At 35.7% G+C, this 21872-nt stretch overlaps 2 protein-coding genes across 9 annotated transcripts in view; one reads left to right on the forward strand and one right to left on the reverse strand.

The window, feature by feature from the left end:
- abcf2b (ATP-binding cassette, sub-family F (GCN20), member 2b) overlaps positions 1–21872 on the reverse strand; it is a 23251-nt gene continuing 1379 nt past the window's right edge. The window contains exons 1-16 of one of the 8 annotated variants that reach the window (XM_073905904.1): positions 19312–19475; positions 17039–17204; positions 16138–16246; positions 14153–14365; positions 11760–11942; positions 11421–11592; positions 11012–11107; positions 10756–10858; positions 9227–9322; positions 8069–8188; positions 7292–7381; positions 6736–6846; positions 6570–6632; positions 3913–4041; positions 3585–3788; positions 1–2817 (exon numbers count right to left, since the gene is read on the reverse strand). In XM_073905904.1, the coding sequence (XP_073762005.1) occupies positions 2701–2817; positions 3585–3788; positions 3913–4041; positions 6570–6632; positions 6736–6846; positions 7292–7381; positions 8069–8188; positions 9227–9322; positions 10756–10858; positions 11012–11107; positions 11421–11592; positions 11760–11942; positions 14153–14365; positions 16138–16246; positions 17039–17071 (1839 nt within the window). In that variant the 5' untranslated portion in view covers positions 17072–17204; positions 19312–19475 and the 3' untranslated portion in view covers positions 1–2700. Of the gene's footprint in view, positions 2818–3584; positions 3789–3912; positions 4042–6569; positions 6633–6735; positions 6847–7291; positions 7382–8068; positions 8189–9226; positions 9323–10755; positions 10859–11011; positions 11108–11420; positions 11593–11759; positions 11943–14152; positions 14366–16137; positions 16247–17038; positions 17205–18070; positions 18161–19311; positions 19476–21872 lie in introns of those variants that run through there. The other 7 variants (XM_073905902.1, XM_073905905.1, XM_068222092.2 and 4 more) reach the window with 7 other exon arrangements.
- Positions 19515–21872, forward strand: part of chpf2 (chondroitin polymerizing factor 2) — a 12274-nt gene continuing 9916 nt past the window's right edge. Inside the window, exon 1 of the mRNA XM_001337169.8 lies at positions 19515–20619. Coding sequence (XP_001337205.1) covers positions 20345–20619 — 275 coding nt within the window. The 5' untranslated portion in view covers positions 19515–20344. The remainder of the gene's footprint in view (positions 20620–21872) is intronic.

Genomic DNA, 21872 nt, shown 5'->3' on the forward strand with positions numbered 1-21872 from the left:
TTTATCCAACAAAAGCGCCATTTTATTTTCAAATATTTCACGAGTATAAGTAACACTTTACAGTAAGGTTGTGTTAATTAATGTTAGTTAACGCATGTAACATGCACAAACAATGACCAACAAATGTATTACAGTATTTGTTCATGTTGAAAATACAGTTGTTCATTGTTAATTCATGTTAACGCACAGTGCATTTACTAATGTTAACAAGCATGGATTTGGATGTCAACAATGTATTAGTAAATGAGTCAATGCATTAGTTAAATATTGTACAAACATAGTTCATGTTAGTAAATACAGTAACTAATAAAACCTTATTGTAAAGCATGACACAAGTCTAAGTGTAAAAAACACATTTTAAAAAAAAAAGTTTTAATAACTCGTTACTTTTGTCTTAACCATGATGACAGTGCATTATTATTTTATTAGATATTTAGAAGTAATCAGTTTAAAATACAATTTAAAGACTAAAACCAGGTTAATTAACAAGGCAAGTTACTTTCAATTAAGGGGGATAGTAATATTAACCTTAATTTCCATTCTTTGATAAACACCCCTTTTGAAAACATTGAAAAAGAATTATAATTTCACAGAAGGGCAAATCATTTTGTCTTCAACTGTTCTTTCATTACACTAAACCAAAGCTAAAAGTAACAATAATTATAATAATAATAGAAGGAACCCTTATTATAATTTAATATTCAGAAACATTAAAGCTCAAAAAGAAAAAATCTTAGCGCAGAGTCATAAAGGCACTTTCTGAGTTGCACTGTTTGTCTAAAGCTTTCCTGTTAACTCACTATCATACACTACACCTTAAAGATCAATAAAAAAGAGAATGTATTCACAGTATGAGTATAGGTTTGTTCATCTTACCCATGAATCAATCACACGGCCCATGGCTCCTTGTACAATGATGAGAATAAGGAGGATTTTGACTGCTGATGAGTTTTTGCTTTCCTTCATGGTAAAAAGATGAAACACTACACAGAAAAGACTAGAAGTATCTGTGACTGCTACGAGGAAGCAATGTTTATCTTGCAGTCGGTGAAGATGACATCTTATAGTTGTGAAAGCAAGGGCGTACCGAAGTTTTTTTTTTACATGCTTGATAATTAGTCATCTCATTAATACATACAGTCTATAAGCTTTAGAAAGGGTATTTGTTGTTAGGAGTGTAGGTGGAAGAGAATGACATAATATGACTTTTACCCTCGTGATTAAACATGACACTCAGTTTTTTAAAATAAACTAAATAAATTACTAAATAGATAAACTAAAAGATAAACAAAATAAATAATATTAATAATACATTGGAAACACACTGAGTGCTCTGGACAGATGCAGATGTGCAACCACAAGACTGGAGACATTGCACACGCATGTGTTCACCTTTCTAAATGGGGGACAAGATTCCTAATAGAGGCCCGTGTCTCATTAGGAAAGAAGTTTTTATCCTGAAGTGTAGCTAAGTTAGAAATACATACTTAGACAAGGTATCGGTCGCAACAGTTTTCAACAATGAAAACCTGTATGGGTGAGTATTTTTTTGAGAAAGAGAGCTGCTTCTCACTAGATATGATAAATGTCCCTCATTGTGAAACAAGTCTGGTTTTGTTCGTGACATTGGCTACATTACAAAATATTTAGAAACCGTATGGATTCCTCATTGCAGTTACACTGCTACTATAAGAATCTCTTATTTTTTATTTATTTATTTTTTATTTTTAAACAGGAAAAGATTAAAAGATAATCGGGCCTGACTCAGCATGAATGCTGTTTTTCAGCAGGTTCCTGCTCTGCAGAACATAAAAACAGACAAACATCTCATCCATCAACACAGTACAAACAATCACCAAACATTTAAGATAAAGAAAAAAAAGCAGGCTACTATCTCAGTTGCTACAGCGATAGTTGACCATCAGATGACGAGCATGGGATTTCTTAAAATGTCTCAGTGTACGGGCAGCATGTTGACTAAGTGGTTAGCACTGTCACCTCACAGCAAGAAGGCCGCTGGTTTGAGTCCCAGCTGGGCCAGGAGGCCTTTCTGTGTGAAGTGTGCATGTTCCCCTCATGTTTGTGTGTGTTTCCTTGGGGTGTTCTGGTTTCATCCACAGTCCAAAGACATGTGATATAGGTGAACTGGATAAGCTAAATTGCCTATAGTATGTGAATAGAGTGTGTGGGTGTTTCCCAGCACTGGGGGTTGTACTCTCAACGCTGGGTTGAGATTGGAAGAGCATTCCTGACCAGTTTCACCTAAATATTATTAAATAGTATTAAATACCCCAGCTCATCTTGCATTAAAAAAATGAGGAAGTAACAGGAATGTGGACATATATTCACATGAATGCATTACTGACATTAAGATCACACTGTTTGGTGTAAAATATTTTGTGTTTCTATTCATTGTTTTGGTAGGGATGCTGATGTTAAGAGTTGATGTTGCATAATTAGAGTTTTTTCCTGAATGATAATGCTGATGTTATTATGATGTTCTGCATTTGTTTCAGTGAACCATTATTGCCTTTACAATATTAAAAGAAAACAGACGCTCTGATGCTGGGAAATCTAAGAGATGCGTTAGAAGATATAACCAGAGAACAATTGCTCTTGAGAAGTTCTCAATGATCCTTCGGTCAAGCACCTTTGGGAAATAGGAGGAAAGTCAGTCCTTGGTAATTCTTTTTCCAATCTTTATATATCGTGAGTCTGTTTGTCAATTTTTGATTTCAAGTGCTCTTTGTAAGCTAAAATGTCTCCTTTCCACTTGGTGATGGTTTGCTTTTCACAGACCCAAATTTCCTGAGCCACCTAGAATGAGATGGAAAAACAATTAAATCACACAATCCAGATATCTAGTTAAATGTAGAAATAAAAACGCTTAAATGTGCCATAGCATGATGATCCACATGGGATCCTTAATATGCGTGCCCCAGTCTGAGTTTGATTGTCCACAACGTTTCTTAATGAGATTACAATAATTTTTCACCTTATTTTTAAGTCCATCTAAGCTTGTATTATACTTACTATTTATAGTTATTCTCTTTTTGTCTTATAGTTGTTCTAGTTATTCTTAAGGCCATGAGTTGTAATATAGTCTTTTATTAATGTAATGATGACAGTGCATTCATTTTGGCAGCAGTCATTTCAAATAACCTTTCCCCAAATAATGATTCAGACATTAAACATGGTCATTCTGACGTTATATTTCGTGCACTCCACCTATATGCCTTAGCGCAAAAACTTGTTGACATGGTGCCGGTTAGTGGGAGGACGTTTCCATTTCTGGGATATTATATCTCATTTGCCGTCATTTTTTATTATGAATAGATGGGACACTCCCTTAGCTTCCCGGAGACTTGGGATGTCTGTGAACATTTGGTTCATTAACAATCCAATCCATAGTAAACTGCATTAGTCGTTATGCACTAGATTATGTTCTTTCACTTGCAAAGTATCAGTAGAATAATTTTCAGTGAACTTCATGAGATTGCAGACTCTACTAATTTACGCTGTTTAGTAAGTCTGTCCCTAATAATGTTTTCCATTTCCTGGCGTTGTCCTCCTCAAAGACATACCTGCTGAATAAGTCTGAAGTCGTGGCTAACCAGCATCATTCCTCCCTCAAATTCATTGATGGCCTCAGCCAGTGCATCAATAGTCTCTATGTCCAAGTGATTGGTTGGCTCATCCAGAAACAGCATGTGTGGATTCTGCCATGCTAGCCAGGCGAAACACACCCGGCACTTCTGGCCATCAGACAAGTTCCTGATGGGACTGACCTATGAAGAATGGAGTGGACAGCCAAACAAACAAACAAAATATTAAGAAAGCAAGTAGAGTGTACTGTATTATCTGGTGCTGTAGTACCCCTCGCCCTGTACATTAAACAACCCACACATGTACCTGCTGCTTCCCTGTCAGGCCATAACATCCAATGATCTTCCTCATCTCCTCCTTCTCTTTGATTTCTGGGAAGCACTTCATCATGTACTCCAGAGGAGACAGATCGAGCTCCAGCTGCTCAGTCAGATGCTGCAAGACAAACATGACACCATGGACAATACTTACTATGAACACATACAGCTGAAGCCAGACTTATTAACCCCCATTTATTTTTTTTCAATTTCTGATTAACAGAGAGATCTTTTCAACAAATTAAAATAACTGATTCATTTTATCTTTGCCAAGATGACAGTAAATAATAATTGACTTGATAATTTTTAAGACACTTCTATTGAGCTTAAAGTGACATTAAAAGGCCGAACTAGGTTAATTAGGTTAACTAGGCAGGTTAGGGTAATTAGGCAAGTTATTGTATAATGATATTTTGTTCTGTAGACTATCGAAAAAATACAGCTTAAAGGGGCTAATAATTTTAACCTTAAAATGATTATTAAAAATTAAAAACAGATTTTATTCTAGCCAAAATAAAACAAATAAGACTTTCCCCAGAAGTAAAAATATCAACAGATGTACTGTAAAAATTGCTTTGCTCTGTAAAACATCATTTGAGAAATATATATATAAAAAAAACACACATTTCCCACACAACCCCTATTTTGTGCATGTCACACTTATAAATGAGACCACAGAAGCCATTTCCACACAAAGGTTGTGATCTATAAAAAATCTTTTTCCACAAAAAGGTTGTGATCTCTCCTGATGGGAGAAAAAACTGGACCATGTGTAAACACATTCTAGAAAAAAGGTTAATGGGCTTTATGCACAGCTAGTGTTTTTTAGGCAATAATGAAATTCCGGTGAAAGGTTTTTGTGTCTGTTTTCAATTTCATAAGGTTCCTTTTACAGCATCAATGTTGTAATGTAATTTCAGTTAAATAGACTTAAGCATCCATTTGGTTGGTAAATTGTAAAAAGAAACAAAATCCCATTTAAACGCAGGTGCTGTCATTAGCCACAGGCTAGTGCAGAAACTCCATTGAAAATACTGGCGTAAAATTAATTCCCGTATTTTAAAAAATGTATATTAACATAAAAGACAGATTAAAAAGTAGAATAACAAAAAAAAAACATTTAAAAAATGTTTTTTTTATTAAAACATTCTGAGCTAAACTGGCAAGCCGAGTAACAGAGAAGGTATGATCAATATGTTTGCGTCTGGAGTGTGGAATTAAAAGAAATATCTGGTTGCAAAGATTTAGATTATAACGTTAGTAGAGGGGGAATATTGATGCAATGATTTGGTAAAATAGAATTGCTAAACGGAGCAGCTAAACTCCGCTCCAGTCCCACTGAAGCGTGCAGGAGACAGATTTAAACTTTGCCATTGATAATGATAGGTTTTGTATTGGAAGTGAAAATGTATAAAGTAAAATGTTCTCTGACCACTCCTGATATGTTTAATTTTTTCTTTTTTAAAAATACTTACTGCAAATGAGATTTCTGAAATGTGGATGTTATTTAGACACCTAATTTAATTACTTTTTATGTTGTAAAACATTTATGAAACAAAGTTAATACAAACAAAAACATACAGTGCTCAGCATATATAAGTACACTTCTCACAAATCTATCTTTTAAATTATTTTTTTTAATAGGAAGCTATACAATATTATATTTGTGCATATAGATTAGATTAGTCAGTACTGAAGCCAAATCTGGATCTTTCTAACAAAATTACTTACAATAACAGACCAAAAACGAGTACACCCAAATCTATATGTTATAGAACAATGTTTAATACAAATTTTAAAAAAAGAGGAAAAATCAAGAGAAGCAAAATAATAATACTATTTAAAAAATGGAAAAATGTAGTTGAAATTTTGTAGGTTGTAAATTTTGTTTTTGTCAATATTTTGATGGAAGATTTAATTTGTATTATCTCTTAATTTCTTAATATGTTTGGTTAATAAAATATTATTTTAGTAAATATATCTGTTAAATAAACCTGTTTTGTTTAAATACACCAAAATACATTGCCTATATTCACTGAAAATGGGGTGTACTTAATTATTAACTGTAAAAAATAATAAAGGAGTTATATAAATACATATAAAAAAAACAAATATTTAGGAGTTGATCAAAAATTAAAGTAAAAAAATATATATAATTTCATAGTTGATGCATAAAATATCCTGTTGACAAAGTGTGTTTAATTGATCTGATGCTTTTAATAAGACATATTTTGCAAATTATGAAAATTGCACTAGTTCTCCTACTAATCGATTGAAAGATAAAAGTTGATACCTGCCCACAGACCCTCCCTCATCAGTGAAGTGGCTGAAAGGGGAGACAACTACATCCTATGTCCGTTGGCTTTTCACTTTTTTCTTTTCTTTTTCTGGTCATTTGATACCTAATCCTTAATAAATGAATGAAGTTTTTTATATATATATATATATATGTATTTTACCACTTCTTCCTATTGTCCTGTTGGCCAAACCAACTGCATTAACTGTGCAGCATGAAATGTAGGATGTAAGAATTTTCCCCGTATATAAATTCTCTGGTTGGTTGTAAGTAAAGTTTCCACACAAAGTTTTATAAATGAGACCACAAAGTATTAAAAATAAATACAGCATTTTCTATTAAGACAGTACCTGGTGATACCTGCCAATCTTGACATGTGAGTGTTTCCTTATCATTCCATCTGTAGGGAGAAGCTTCAGGAGACAAAACACAAGAGAATAAATGATAATGATGCACTTTTAAAACTTTATTAGATGGATCTGTAAACATCTTCACATCTCGCTTTTCATAACTGACCTCTCCCATCAGCAGCTTGAGAAGTGTGGACTTCCCCGCCCCATTGGGACCAACAAGTGCAACCCGTGTGTCCAAGTCAATGCCAAACTCCAAGTTCTTATAAATAATTTGCTAGTAAAATAAAATTAAGGTATATTTATTAAGTTTCAGACTTAAGGCCCATTTTCACAAAGAATGTTAGCAATAATAATCATTACAGTAGAACAAACAATGCATGATAACATTCTGTTCATCAGAAGTGTGTGCTGCTGTTTTGTCATCAAGTAAAGACCTTTATCATCAGGGTTAAATTATTATTATTTTTTTATAGTTCATCAGTCTGAAAATAATTCCAACAATATCACTCTTCTATGTCATTATTGCAGTAGCTTTGGTGTGGACTTCGCTGCTCTCTTGTAATGTAAAGCCTTGTACAATATAGACATGTCTTTAAATTAGACATAGGACTGAATATGGCAACACGCAGTAGGAGTAATAAAACAAAACTCTTAAGCCAGACGATGCAGTGTCAATGAGCTAGCAGAGTGTCAGACAGTGTGAAAGGCTGTGGACTCACGGTGTCACTGGAGTATCTGAAGCTGACATTCTGCACCATGATGACAGGAGGAGGAATTGTCCCACAAGGAGGAAAATAAAATGACAAAGTCTGAAGAAGAAAGGTGTAGTTAAAACCCCTGACAAAAGTTTAAGCTGTGGTTACAGTAAACACAGTACAGTTTAGTACAGTGTTTCTCAAACACGTTCCTGGAGGACCACCAGCTCAGACCACATTTTCTATGTCTCCTTAGCCAAACAAACCTGATCAAGATCATCAGCACATTGGAAGAGATGAAAAGCCTGAAATGGCTGTTACAGACAAAAGAGACATCCAAAACGTGGCGTTGGTGGTCTTTTTGTTGACTGAAAATGCTCAGTTTGTTGCAACAAGTGATCGTTTCAATGTTAGGAGCCCCAATGATTTGTATATATTTATACATATACAGTATAACATATAATATTTATATATATTTATTTTATTTATTTATTTTTTATCTGAGGACCACATTTTCAGCTAAAAATATTTACTGTTCTACAAAAGAGCAAATGTGTAGGGTGAGTAAATAAACTTAACTAGCTCCTATGGAGCACAAGAACAATCATGTCTATGTTTCTCACTTTTCATTTCTTTTGTCTCGGTCATACTGTAGCATTGTGCAACTGATGAAAGTCATTTAGCATTACTACATTAATGCTGATAACAGATCTTAGGCAATAGAAAGTGACATGCAAAAACTCCAAAGGGTCACAGGCTAGCTAGCGTGTGTGTTGATGTGTTTTGGTCTACGTGACAAACCTTATCATTCATCACTCGAGCTGTTAGGCCAGAGGCTACCATTTTCTGCAGTGTTTTTTCTTTGCTTTGAGCTTGGCGAGCTAGCTTTGCAGAACCATGACCAAAACGGGCAATATAATTCTACAGGAGGTAAAAGGAACAAATTTGTTTTATTTTCACCAAAAAAAAAGCATTTAAGGCAATGAAAGAAAACAATACACTACCTGATAAAAGTCTTGTCATCTATGCAAGTTTTAAGAACAAATAATAACTTGACTTCAAGTTGATCATTTGGTATCAGAAGTGGTTCATAAGAAAGGCAAAGGCCTCTAGATTACGCTTATTTATTTACCAAAATAAAATATGATCATGCCTTGATTTTGAATGATTTAATTATGACAGTAAGGTCTGAATTTGCTTAGACTAAAGTCTTGTCACTTTACAGAAATAATGTTCAGTATAGAGTATAAAGTCATGCTGCAGTGGAGAAAGAATGAATATTGTGTATGATTCCCATGAGCTTGGAGGACTGCATCCATAAATCTCTGCATCTCAAATAACTTATTAATAAAGTCATCTGAAATGGCAAAGAAAGCGTTCTTGCAGGACTCCCAGAGTTCATCAAGATTCTTTGGATTCATCTTCAATGCCTCCTCCTTCATCTTACCTCAGATATGCTCAATAAGGTTCATATCTGGTGACTGGTGGTGGGCTGGCCAACCCTGGACCACCTTGACCTACTTTGCTTTCAGGAGCTTTGATGTGGAGGCTGAAGTATGAGGAGGAGCGCTATCCTGCTGAAGAATTTGCCCTCTCCTGTGGTTTGTAATGTAATGGGCAGCACAAATTGATACCTCAGGCTGTTGATGCCATCCATTCTGAAGATCTCTTGCACGCCCCAATACTGAATGGAACCCCGAACCATGATTTTTCCTTCACCAAACTTGACTGATTTCTATGAGAATCATGGGTCCATGCGGGTTACAGTAGGTCTACTGCAGTATTTGTGATGATTGGTATGCAGTTCAACAGATGATTCATCTGAAACATCTACCTTCTGCCATTTTAACAATGATGAACTAGAAGTCAAGTTATTGTTTGTTGCTCTTACATTTAGGATCAATGACAAGATTTTTGTCAGGTAGTGTATAAATATAGCACAAATATGCACAGTTTCACCTTCATGTGAGCTATCTGGTCCTGCTCCCAGTTGTACCGCTTCATCTGGTTTTCCTCCAGCTCCTCCCTGGTCTTTACATACTGGTCATAGTTCCCCTAAAACAAACCTTTCATTACATTACAGAATATAATTTCTCTGCTCTCAAACTTTGAAATGAGTGTGCATGATGACTCATGTGATGACTGATGAGTGTGGCATTGGACCAATTTCTGTTCATATTTAGCAACAGTAATGAAAGAATGAAATTTCACACCACCTAAGACTTGACAAAAGGCATGATCGTAGAGATTTTTTGAAAAAACATACAGCTATTGTGTTTCACCATTCTAGACACTGGCTGAGCTTCATTCATGATTCTCTATGTTGGTTCTCTATTTTTTAAATAAGATGCTGCAACATAATGCACTTTACATTTAAATTCGGTCATAACTTTCACTCCAAACCTGTCTGACTTTTTACATATTAAGTATGAAACATTTGAATTACATTTTAAATGTTAATTTTAAAATGTTAAATGTAAAGATGTCATTTATATGGGGCGTCACAGTGATGCAGTTTGCATGTTCTCCCAGTGTTCATGTGGGTTTCCTCTGGGTTTCCCCCACAAGTCCAAACACATGGGATACAGGTGAATTGGGTAAGCTAAAAATTGTCCGTATTGTATGAGTGTGAATACTGGGTAAGTTGGCAGTTCATTCAGCTGTGGCAACCCCTGATTAATAAAGGGACTAAGCCGAAAAGAAAATGAATGAATGAATGAATGAATGAATGAATGAATGAATGAAAGAAAGCAATTTATACTTCAAATATATCAATAAAAAAACACAAACATTTTTCAAAATCTTGCAAGTCTGAAGTAAAATGAGAATAAATGAATGTTGACAGTTTTGATTGTGAACTTTTTCTTTAACTGCCTTCAACAGATTCAGGGTTGTTACTCTATTGTGGACACCAAACTCAAGGACTTCCAAGGACTTTTTAAATCCCTAATAATTTAAATTGAATACCTTTGTAATTCACATCCCCAGCATGTATAACGCCATGAAAGTCCTTCCTGTAATTAACATTTAACTTATACTTAATATTTACATTACAAATGTCATAACAATGATGTTTTAATGTCATTTATAATAATGTTGACCTTTTTAAACAACTGTTTTAAAGTAATGTTCAAATAACCTCAATACAATTACTTGACTTCTCAGTCTTGGCAATATTCAAATGATGTTTCTGAAAGAGTGCTATAACGCATTATCTGTTATTGTTTATGTAAGATTGAAATTTAAAGTTTTTTAAGATTGAAATTTCAAAGTTTTTGAAAGTAGCACAGAACAATTGTGGAAATAACATAACTTTAAAATTCAAGAAATTTTTAAGGACCTATGTTTGTTTTAAAGTGCTTTCCAGACCTTAAAAAAACATGTCTGAAAATCAAGCACTTTTAGGAAGCGTGGGAACCCTGCAGATTACTCACCTATCAATAGTAAGCAAAAAAAAACAAAACAAAACAAAACAGCACAGCACTTACAGTGTAGTACTTGAGCTTCCTCTGGTGGAGATGAATGATGTTTGTGCACACACCATTGAGAAAGTCTTGAGAATGTGAGATGAGTACAAGAATTCGCTTAAAACTGAAAGAAAAAAGATAACAAAAACATATTCATTTGAAAAATACTTTTTTTCAAAATAATAGTTAGTCAAATAAACTACAAGCCTTTAGATTTTCATCTTATTTGATTGCATAAATACTAGGACATTTAATGAACATCAATAAAAGTGCTCACGACTTCAGTTCTTCTTCTAGCCACACACAGGCATCCAGATCCAGGTGGTTAGTGGGTTCATCTAACAACAGCATGAAGGGCTTTATGAAAAGGGCTCTAAACGAAAAAATAAGCAAATGGAGATTTAAGGAACTTTAATGCTTTAATATTGGCATATGAATTAAAGTGGTAAACTAATTCTGACCAGAGATGATTAATTTCACATATTAAATTCCAACAACTTCCAATAAAATAAAAGTTATCTTCATCGTTAAACATAATAGTCTATAAAATGCAACAACTTTAAAAAGACTTAAAAAAACTGCATGGCTTGACTGGCCTTTAATAGAAAGAAGATTAAAATCATACACTTGTGTTTGTTTTTAACCCATCATGAAATTGAAGAAACATTTTTAATCACATTCCTCACCTGGCAAGTGACACACGCATTCTCCAGCCTCCACTGAAGTCTTTCAGTTTCTTTCGCTGCATAGCAGGGGTGAAACCGAGTCCAAAGAGGATTCGTGAAGCTCGAACTTCAGCTTTGTCTGCGTCCAACTCCTCTAAACGCTCATAGATCTCCATCAGCTTTTCACACTCTGCTGTAGCGCAGGGAAGAGTAGTTCTGGATTAATGGAGCTACTCGTTAATAAAACCAGAGCAAATACATAAACAGAAGTGCATAACACTGATAAGGAGATAAGTATATCATGCTGATTGAGTGTTGGGGGATGAAATGTGGACGAATTCATTAATGTGTGTAACTTACAATCCTCATGAGCCAGTCGCTCAGCCTCCTTCTCAAGCTTTATCCTCTCTTCATCAACCTCCATAACACACTGCAGCGCCGTTTTCTCACTAGGGGCCATCTCACGCGTCAGATGGAAGATGTCAATGTGTTCTGGGATGGGAACTTCTCGGTGGCCAATGGCAGACAGCAGCATTGACTTACCTACAAAACCAGTTTCAAGAAAATTCTCATCCACAAAAGCCTCTAACCTCAGATTAGTGTGTTTGATCATTTTTGTTCATTAATAGTTGACTGTAAAAAGCATTGGAGAATGAGCTTTCCTAGCTACAGTCATTTGAAAAAACTTTAGACACCCTATTAAATCTCATGGTTTTCATATTAGGACATAATAAATGAAGTTTCACAAACTAATTTCGAGAGGAGCACGGGATATGATTGACTGCAGCTGGCCACTCATCTACACTCATTAGCTAGCCAATCAGATTCATCCAAACTCACTATAAGTAACCTAGCTAAGATCTACTCCCTTATCTTCGTTTTCCGAAGAAACCCCCATCCACCCCTTCTCCTCCTTTCCTCTTTTGCCGAGGGGAGCTCTCGAGAACACTTGACCTCGTACTCCCCTCACATGCTCTATAGACCTGGCGGGAGCCCTGGGCTCAACTATCTCCGAGCTCAGGGTTCTCTCCCGGGACAGCATGCCAAACCTGCTAACAAGTTGTCAAACAGTATCTAAGTGTGAACTCTTGAAAAACTAATTTACAAGATTCTTGGCAGATCTTAAAATGTGAAAAGTAAAACATCACATGACACATTACATTGTGTCATTATTTCTTTATAAATAAAGCCAAGATTGAAAATCATGGATGACAAACAGGACACTCTATAATGCAGATGACTGTAGACTCAGTTTAGCTGGAAGAGTTTTGGAGTTTCTCCAGAGCTCTCACCACAGCATTTCAGTCAGGATGAGGTCTGGATTTGGATTAGTGCAATAACATTTTTTGTATTACTTCCTTCATTTATGTTCCTCCGGCTTAGTCCTAAATTTATCAGGAGTCGCCACAGCAGGATGAACCGTCAGCTATTCCGGCATATGTTTTATGTAGCGAATGCTCTTCCACTCTCACTATCCACTCTTCCACTATACTCTCATACACTACGGCCAATTTAGTTAATGCAATTCATTTATAGTGCATGTCTCTGCGGGACTGCGGGGGAAACCGGAGCACCTGGAGGAAACCCACAAAAACACAGAGAGAACATGAAAACTCCATAAAGAAATGCCAACTGACCCAGTTGGGACTTGAACCAGCGATCTTCTTTCTGTGATGCGGCAGTGCTTACCACTGAGCCACCGTGCCGCCCATTTTTGTATCCTTATTTTATTAAACTGTTTATTTATTTTAATTATGCTTTACAACTAAGACAAAAGTAGATACAGCAGATTTAACAATAAACATGAATAAGCCTAAAACAAAAGCACAAACTGACATTAAATGTATTGTATATGTAATCATGTGAGGAGTTGGTGTGTGATTGTTATCGGTATTAGATGTACACCTCTAAATCTTGTATATGTTTTAAGTTTGGAAGTGATGGATTAAGGAGAGGAGGGGAAAATTATGAGAATAACACCAATATTATGAGAGTAAATGCTAGTTGGTAGAAGACAATATACTAATGGGAACAGTTAATAAGTAGAAGAAAAAAAGAAGAAATAAAAATATTCATATATAATGGACAGAGCAGAGTATGGACAGAAAAGAGAAAAAAATGAGAGAAGATAGAGATAAAAAAAAAAAGAATACACTAATTAAAGTAATACAAAAAACTACGGGTTGAGGGAAAGGGATGATGGGTTGCTGGTGCTGAGGTCGAGGTGATGTGGATCCTCATAGACACCAGAGAAAAGTATGAACATATCATCAAAATAGTGTTAATATGAGTTTGGTTTTCCTCACATACGGTAAAGTTGACTTCCTATTTGAGTTTTTCATTAAACCTCTCCCAAACCCTGTCTACAAAACTTGTGTGATCCAGGTTGTTGTAGTACACAGGTGTGAAATAAATTATACATAAAGAAATTCATTAATTCATTCATTCATTTTGTTTTTGGCTAAGTCCCTTTATTAATCAGGGGTCGTCACAGCAGATTGAACCGCCAACTTATCCAGCACATATTTTAACCAGCTACAACCCATCATTGGGAAACATTGTTCATTGTTATTTTATTGTTCATACGATCCTATTATAATATATAAATATGAATATTATAATATATAAATATGAAAAAAATTGGAATTTAAGCAGGAGTCTTAAATGTTTTACATGACTGTATGATTTCATGCAAACTTTTAGCAACAGGCCTATGTACAAATATGAAATAATAGCTTCAGTGTCACTTATACCTGTGCCATTGAGACCAATGAGGCCGTAGCGCCTGCCAGAGTTGAGCTCCAGGCTCGTGTCACTCAGTAACTCTTGTCCATGAAAGGTGAGAGACAGACTGCTGATGTGAACATCTGTGCTGTTGGGGTGGGAAGCCAAAACACCTGTTACTGCCCGTGCCTCTGTCTTACGCATCTCAAACTCGTCCAGCTCCTTGGACAAAGCGGCAACATCTAAGTGAAAATGTGACATAGAAAAGGAGTGATTTAGGAGGAAAGAACTGAAAATAAAGCTATAAGACAAAATAGTTTGCCATGTAAAGAATAACTCATAAGTCCTGGAATAATGAACGGTAATGCACAACCAAGATATTAGCCATATTGTAAAGAGGAGTTGCGATGTCCATTGTTTTTCAATTCCACAACAGAACAAAGTCCTTTTTTTCTGTTTATACTACATTAACATTGTTCGAATGTTCAGATGCTTTTTTGTTGTCAAAATATTCAAGTGTAGAACCATGTACTGCATCCCAGTCTTGGTTGACAATTCCAATTTAGGCTCATTTTGGAGCTTGTGATGGAGGTTTGAGTCACTGATGTGGAGTCATGAAACAGAGAGAAGTGCTTCGATTTTGCTATTTTAAAGGCTTTTAATTTTGTTTTAAATGTTTACATTTTTGTTTCTAATACATTTAAAATGACCCAATTTCTCAAAATGCTTCAAATTATGTCAGAATATTCATTACTTCTAAACTTACACATTCAAGCTAGTTGATTGACCTGAACCACAAACAACTTGACCAACTTGACCAGAGCGTTTCTCAGAGGTGGTTTTACTTTGTGGTGCATTATGAAATGTTATAGCTGTTATTCCTCTGCATCAGCATTAACAAGGGTAAATTCATCAGAGTCTGTGTAATGGAAATTCATTTTTAGATGACCTTTATGTATTGGAAACTTGTTTAAGACTCATTTTTAGACATGCATGTATCTGTGTTCACCATATGTTCGCCATAAAACCTATGTGTACATTTTCTGTGTACAACTATGTTCCTCTAGGTACTTATCTGGTCTTTGTGTTTATCCTAAGGATTTCCCTTATCTGGCTATGTGAGGGTGAACATTTCTTTAGGGGCCACATCACTGAAATGTATGGTTACTTAAGAAAGATGTATGGTTGTTAGGACATATAGCAGGAACGGCGGAAAACGCCTGAAGTAAATGCAGATTAGGCCTTATTAGGATTTGACCTCGCAAGCAGTACAAACTAGATAAAAGGGTGAACATATTTTGCTTCAGTGTCTCATTCTGCAGAAACTGTTGTTGCTGTATGATTGTGACCTTCTTTATAAAGAATAAAACTTTGAAAAGACATCCCGGGTAAGACTTTGTTTCTTTACCACATAGAAAGCCTCTTTAAAGAAAATTGCCACTACAGTGTGAAATTAACAAATGATATTACTTGAGTATAAAGGTCATTACTTGCTTATGCTGTAATTTACCTATGTTTCTGTATGTGTTCACATTACTGTCTGTACACAACTGTGTGTCTGTACATGTGTACTTGGAATACAAACAAAAAGATATATAGAGTTTAGCCTTAACTGGTATTTGTGGGCAAAACTTTAAATTTTAAACCTAACTTTTTTTAATCTAATTTTTTACAACATTTGCCTCAATAATGCATTTATAAGTTGATGTTTTTCTGTTCTAATATTGACTTTAAAGACCTTTGATTTATGTAAAATAACTTAGCCAAATCATATGAACTGTAATGCAGTAAACACACCTGGAACTTCTTTATAGCTGTGCACTAATTGAAAAAATAACTGCTCACTTAAGCTTTTTTTAATCAGTCGAACATTTAATATCCCTGTGGAATTACTGTACTAAACCACACAACCTGCATACAATAAATAACACAATAAGTGATGCGTAAATAACATTTTGTATCTGTGGCAGCTTGGTGGATCAGTGGTTAGCATTGTTCCACTCACAGTACTCACAGTAAAAAGAGTCACTGGTTCGAGTCCTGGCTGGGCCAGTTGGCATCTCTGTGTGGAGTTTGCATGTTCTCCTGTGTTTGCATGGGTTTTCTCCAGGTTTCCCCACAGTCTAAAGACATGCAGTATAGGTGAATTGGATAAGCTAATGTGGCCATAGTGTATAAGAAAGTGTGTGAATGAGTGTGTATGGGTGTTTTCCAGTACTGGGTTGCACCTGGAAGGGCATCTGCTGTGTAAAACATGTGAATAGTATGGAATACAGCCTCTGCAATAGAGACTAAGCTGAAGAAAAATGAATAGAATTGAAACCTGTAGCTATGTTTTGTAAAGGGCCGGTCATTGGTAGGGCCAGACGGAAATTGCAGATGTTTTTTGCTATTTCTGCTGAGAATTTTGGTAAAAGTCTGTGGATTTCTGCTGAATTATTTTGGGAGTATCAGAACTAAATCCTTAATATATAAAATAAAAATTTATATCTTTTTAACTTTTATTTAATGTTTAAAATACAAATCCAATTAGATTCACTTTATTTGGTAAACAAGGCAAGTTTGTCACATAATATATGTAGTAAAAGACAGAAAATATTACTTTACAAACTGCATTGTACATACATCAGATGAACATTTTCACATTAGTCTTAAAATAAATAATATAAATAATATTACTGAAATTAAGCAAAAAACTGAAAAAATATAGATTTACACACATTTACTCAAGTAAATAAAACAGAATTAATGATGTGCTAAAAATCTGCAGAATTCTGTGTGCACAGATTCCGGATGGGCCAAGTCATTGGCCATATATCAGTGTGAACTGTCAGAATGTTAGAAGTGAGCAGTTAGTAAATAAAACTCTTGTCTTAATTGTCCTTTAACTTGAGGAACTGTATTAATAAACTCACCTCCATTCGCATCTCCATTAGTTTCTGCATCATTCACTGGGTCATCTTGAAGCTCTCCATCTCCGTTCACCTCGTCATGCTTTTTTGCACGCTGTCGAGCTTTAGCGGCCTCCTTCTTCTTGGCAGCCTTCTTCTTAGCAAGATCTGATGGCATGGCGGCAGAGTTCTGCAAGTTAATAATAGTAAGTAAATGTCATTATCTATCATGATAATATAATATTTGCATACTCCTTTATTGCTTTAAATATCATTAAGTTGAAGTGGACATAATCAGCAGCAATAATGCTGATTACATATAATTATATAAAGTTCATTCCCACATACAGTTCTCATTGGCTTAATTCTATTCGATTCATGTGCATTTATTTCAAAGCAAATTTACACAAAGAGCATGTTTCTACTTTACAATTAGGAGCTATGTGGTTATTGCAAGTTAATAAGTCAGTACATCTCTGCCAATGGAACGACACAAAACAGCAGGTAATCATTGAACATGAATATTGATTGAACTTCTGTGATATTGGTTACACTGTAAGGAAAACGTTAGGTTTTATAGGCTGCGTTGATTTAGAGTTGACTTCAGCACTAAACGTTGTGTCAGTGTATAAAAAAAATAACCTGTGAAGTTCTGCACACGTGAACTACAGTGCAGCTCAACTTTAATACGCTAGCCATTCAATTACATAAAAACGTTTTTTTACTAAAGGATCAACGTTGTTATTATACATTGATCTCAAATTAACACCTTTTCTAATAACGCCTTCGACGTCTCTATGGGAGACTTTGCGAACTTCACAATTTTATTTATGACAATATAAGTGTACACTCGTGCACGGCTCAATTTGTGTCCAGCGTTACAGCTGGCATTCTTAAATAAATGACAGCAGGAGGTGTTCAGGGCCCGGCGTTCAGCTCATTTATGCAAAATATCTAAGCCGGATATTACCTCACTTATGTCTCACATACAACAGCATAATAACAATGTTGAAAGAACACTGACAAGACAAACAGTAAAGCGTGTTCGTACTGTACCTTACCTTTCCTTTCTGCGACAAGTAGCGCGCAGGTCTCTGACACGCGCCCGGGTAGGCAGCTCAGGACGCGCGCGCACTGACCGTATTTGGTGAAGAGCAGATCACCGCCTGCTGGTCAGACATACACGCTTCAGCGTGCTGCTGACGACAGTGTGATGTAACTGTACAATCATAAAAACTGCTTATCGCTTACTCCACGGTATTAAAAAGGATCAGGGTTTTAGTAGTTGTTGTTATTTTATGGCAGGCAGTGATAGTAGAATATACTTACTAGTCTAAGACCTTAGTCTTATTTGACATATTGTATGCAATGCAACAACAAAACACACAGTACTCGTTGACCAAGGGATTTATACAATATTGGGAAATAATATTGTGAAAAATCATGAATTTTCAAAATTATAAAGGATTTCTTTAAGATTTAAGAGTTCTAAAGTCTTGTTTATTTCGGCTAGAATAAAAGCAGCCTACTTAATTTTTTAAAAACCATTTTAAGGACCAAGTTAGCCCCTGTAAGCGATATTTTTCTCGATAGTCTACAAAACAAACCATTTTTATACAATAAGTTGTCTAATTACCCTAACCTGCCTAGTTAACCTAATTAAGCCTTTAAATGTCACTTAAAGCTGTATAGAAGCGTCTTGAAAAATATCTAGTCAAATATTATTTACTGTCATCATGGCAAAGATAAAATAAATCAGTTATTAGAGATGAGTTATTAAAACTATTATGATTAGAAATGTGTTTATTTTTTTTCTCTCCCCGTTGAACAGAATTTGGGGATAAAATAAATGGCTAATAATTCTGACGTCAACTGTACTAAAGTATTAGTATGTGCATTCAAAATATTTATATTGCCTCTTTGTTGCTGACATTTTATTCGACAAGTGAAACTGATGGCTGCTTCTCACTCAGGACTGTTTATGCTAAAGAATCCCTTATTAAAGCCAGAGGTTTTATTCAATACCAGTAATGGATCAAGTGTTAATCCATTCAACATCTAGGACAGGGGTTAGATAATAACTGCAAGAGCCTATTGAGAAAACACTTGTAATAAAATGATATAGTCTAGCTTGAGATTGTTACAATGACATTTTTGATATACGTTTTTGAACAAACGTTTTTTAGTCCAATTACTTATATTTAGCATAAAACTAATATTTATAATTATTATTATCACCACTAACACTTTTAGTATTATTATTATTTTTCGTTTGTCTCGTAGACACTACTACCCACCTCTCCTGTAGTCTAGATATTGGACATTTGACAACCGGACTCATTTAATGTATCTTTCATGTATGATGACGCAGGAATGAGCACGGGGCTGTATCTCGGTGCCATCAGCCCGAATGTGTGCAGCGGCGGCGGGACTCGTGTATACGTGGAACTGTTGTGCTCGTGCTGCTTGTTTCCTTGGGTCCGTTTAAACGCATTGAGTCAATCTTCCTCTTCAGAGTCAGCACATCCGCATGTAGACTCGATCGACGATGCTGGAGACATTTAGAGCAGAGCCAACAAAGTCATTTCGCGACTGCTTTTTTGTTTTTCACAGAAGCATTGGGACGATACGAGCCACAGGAGGTTATCCACGGTGGACTGCAGTGTCTGAGGATTAGTGTGTTTTGGGGGAAATACTGCTGGTGCCTGCTAATGTTGCTCTGCCTCGGTGTGCAGATACGCGAAGCTACGCGAATTATAAATATCTAATACCGGAAGGTTTGTCTATTGAATGTAATTTATCGCTAGTTGTCTTTCCGACGCAGAACCATTCCTCAAAGTTAATATCCTGAACTTTATAGTATTTCAACTGTGCATCGACGTTGTATGTTTGTTGTCTGCAAATGGTCTCGACTGGCTAGCAGACTGACCTTATGTGCATCACCGGTGAAGGCGACTCTCACATTATGTTTGCATACATGTTCGCCATATCACATGCAGGAGAGTGTCCGGCTACAACACAGTGGACTTATTCATTAGCTGTGCCTTGGTTTTGTATAGCTGAATGCTAAATCAGAACCATATGTCCTGACTTTGGTAGTTTGACTTTAAAGAAGCAGATCCGATTGCTTGCTCCTGCTCCTTCTGCTTTGCCATCTTCACTAGTCATGCTGATCTTTGACAGAAACTGACAGGAACCAAATACCTTTGCATAATCTGTCAAATACCTGCACGCCAATCACCCGTAAACAAGACTTTGCTGTTACTTGAACTGTTCTCTGAGGAAACCTCAGTCATCCACTGACTGTCTCTCTGAACACTCATCTCCAGCATGCGTCTGTCATCTTTTCTGGCTGTTTTCCGGCCTGCTCTGCCTCTCATCCTGGGCCTGTCTTTGGGCTGTAGCCTCAGTCTTCTGATGGTGTCCTGGACGCAGGGGGACACTGATGAGGCTTGTGGAGATGACCTGGGCAATGGGAGACTCGTACACAACGGTCATATCAGAGATCTCCACAATGGTCAAGAAGGGGATGGAAATGAGGACTTCCAGCCTCGCATCGTGCCCTATCACAAAGATCCCAACAAACCACACAAGAAAGTTCTCAGGTGAGTCCTCCAAACCAGTGCAGCTTGAAAATAGTTGATGTGTACAAGCCGTTCACAAATGACAAGATCTCAGTATTTAAAGGGACAGTTCACCCCAAAAATTGTAATGTTCTCACTATTTACTCACACTTGAGCAGATCTAACCATTTATGAAATTCTTTCTTCAACACAAAATACTCTGAAGAAAGTTTGAAAGTGAAAGCCACTGACATCTATAGTAGGAACAAAAGAGTACTATGGAAGTCAATGGCGGCTGATTTCCAATATTCTTCAGCATATCTTACTTTGTGTTCAACAGAAGAAAGAAACTCAGGCGGGTTTGGAACAAATAGTGGAGTAGTATATGACAGATTAAAAATGTTTGGTTTATCTATCCCTTTAATATGGTTGCACTCACTTTTATCTATTTAAAAACAATAGAAATAGTTGCCACCAATAGCCTAGTGGTACTCTGCACCGACATATTGCACAGAAGTGCTCATGACGACTAGAGTTTGTTTCCTGGCTCAAGGGTATGCTGATCCTTCCCCTTCCTCTGCTCCCAATTTTTTTCTTACTGAAATCTCCACTGTCCTATCATAATCAAGGTAAAAACGCCTAAAAATGACTATATATAGTATTTATAAAAACTATATACAGTTGAAGTCAGAATTATTAGCCTCCCTGAATTATTAGCAACCCTGTTTATTTTTCTGTTTAATGGAGAGAAGATTTTTTTCCACACATTTCTAAACATGATAGTTTTGATACCTCATCCCTATGAACTAATTTATTTTATCTTTGCCATGATGACATTACATAATATTAAGACACTTCTATACAGCTTAAAGTGTCATTTAAAGGCTTAAAAAAAGGTTTGTTCTGTGGACTGTCGAGAAAAAATATATATAGCTTAAAGGGGCTAATAATTTTGACCTTAAAATGGCTCATAAAAACTTAAAAACTGACTTTATTCTAGCTGAAATAAAACAAAGATGACTTTCTCCAGAAGAAAAAAAAAATTTAATATTAAAACTTGTTCTGTAAAACAATTTGGGAAATATAAAAAAAAAGAAAATAAAATCCAAAGGGGGCTAATAATTCTGACTTCAACTGTGTATATATAAAACAATAGAAATAATCAAAGAAACAAAATAAAATATCTACTACAGTACATGTATAGTAGAGACATGGCAATTCCCAGTTAACAGAAGACCAAAAATGTAAAACTGCAACAAGCTCTTATTAACTAAATATTTAACAGATATTATTCA

This window comes from Danio rerio, chromosome 7 (genome assembly GCF_049306965.1).
Source record: "Danio rerio strain Tuebingen ecotype United States chromosome 7, GRCz12tu, whole genome shotgun sequence".
Lineage (NCBI taxonomy): Eukaryota > Metazoa > Chordata > Actinopteri > Cypriniformes > Danionidae > Danio > Danio rerio.